The sequence below is a fragment of the Microtus ochrogaster genome, chromosome 18, assembly GCF_000317375.1.
Source record: "Microtus ochrogaster isolate Prairie Vole_2 chromosome 18, MicOch1.0, whole genome shotgun sequence".
Classification (NCBI taxonomy): domain Eukaryota; kingdom Metazoa; phylum Chordata; class Mammalia; order Rodentia; family Cricetidae; genus Microtus; species Microtus ochrogaster.
The window spans coordinates 22378655-22379280 of NC_022020.1; the positions used below are offsets into that span (position 1 = coordinate 22378655).

At 48.7% G+C, this 626-nt stretch overlaps 1 protein-coding gene across 2 annotated transcripts in view; it reads right to left on the minus strand.

Annotated features, from left to right (window-relative positions):
• Positions 1–626, minus strand: part of Epb41l4a (erythrocyte membrane protein band 4.1 like 4A) — a 194541-nt gene that overhangs the window by 56578 nt on the left and 137337 nt on the right. For both annotated transcript variants that reach the window (XM_026783583.1, XM_013349628.2), the window contains one exon: positions 104–225. In XM_026783583.1, coding sequence (XP_026639384.1) covers positions 104–225 — 122 coding nt within the window. The remainder of the gene's footprint in view (positions 1–103; positions 226–626) is intronic.

The following is a 626-nucleotide window of genomic DNA, read 5'->3' on the forward strand; positions in this document are numbered from 1 at the left end:
AAATAAAAAGTTTACATTACTGTAGTCACCACCTCGCATGTCTTATACACCAGCCTAAAAGAAGCTGCTAGATCATTTGAACGCACTGGGGTTGACTACTTACCAGCTGGCTGTGTTTGCGCTACCCTCTTGGGGTAAGTCTTGCTTCGACTTCTCACCACGGTCTGATTGGGCCGGGGAAGTTGGATAGAAAGATCTCGGCTCATTTGCAGAGCTGTCCTGCCACTGGAAAACGTGACACTTGGATTAGCAGGGATCAGCAGGAAGGGAAGATTTATCAAAGGTTAAATTTATGTTCAAGGCAGGACAGGCTAGAAATCAAGGTTGCTGATGGCCTTGAGGCCCACGGCTAACCACTGGAAAAGTCATGGTGGGTGAGCTATGCAACGGTAGTAATTCTGCCAGCCTGTCCCGGGCTGTGCTCACTCAGCAAGCCGTAAGGCACCCCTGCAACAGAGCAGTGTGATTTTGTTTCTGAGCCCTGGCACAATCAGTCATTTATTATATCCCCTCACTTAACAAACCATGTGTCTGGAAAGAGAGAAAACAGACCTAGAAGCCTACACATGGGGCTTCCTTCCCTAGAGATCATGGGAGGAGGATGTGGAGTCTCAGCTTCCTTCCCT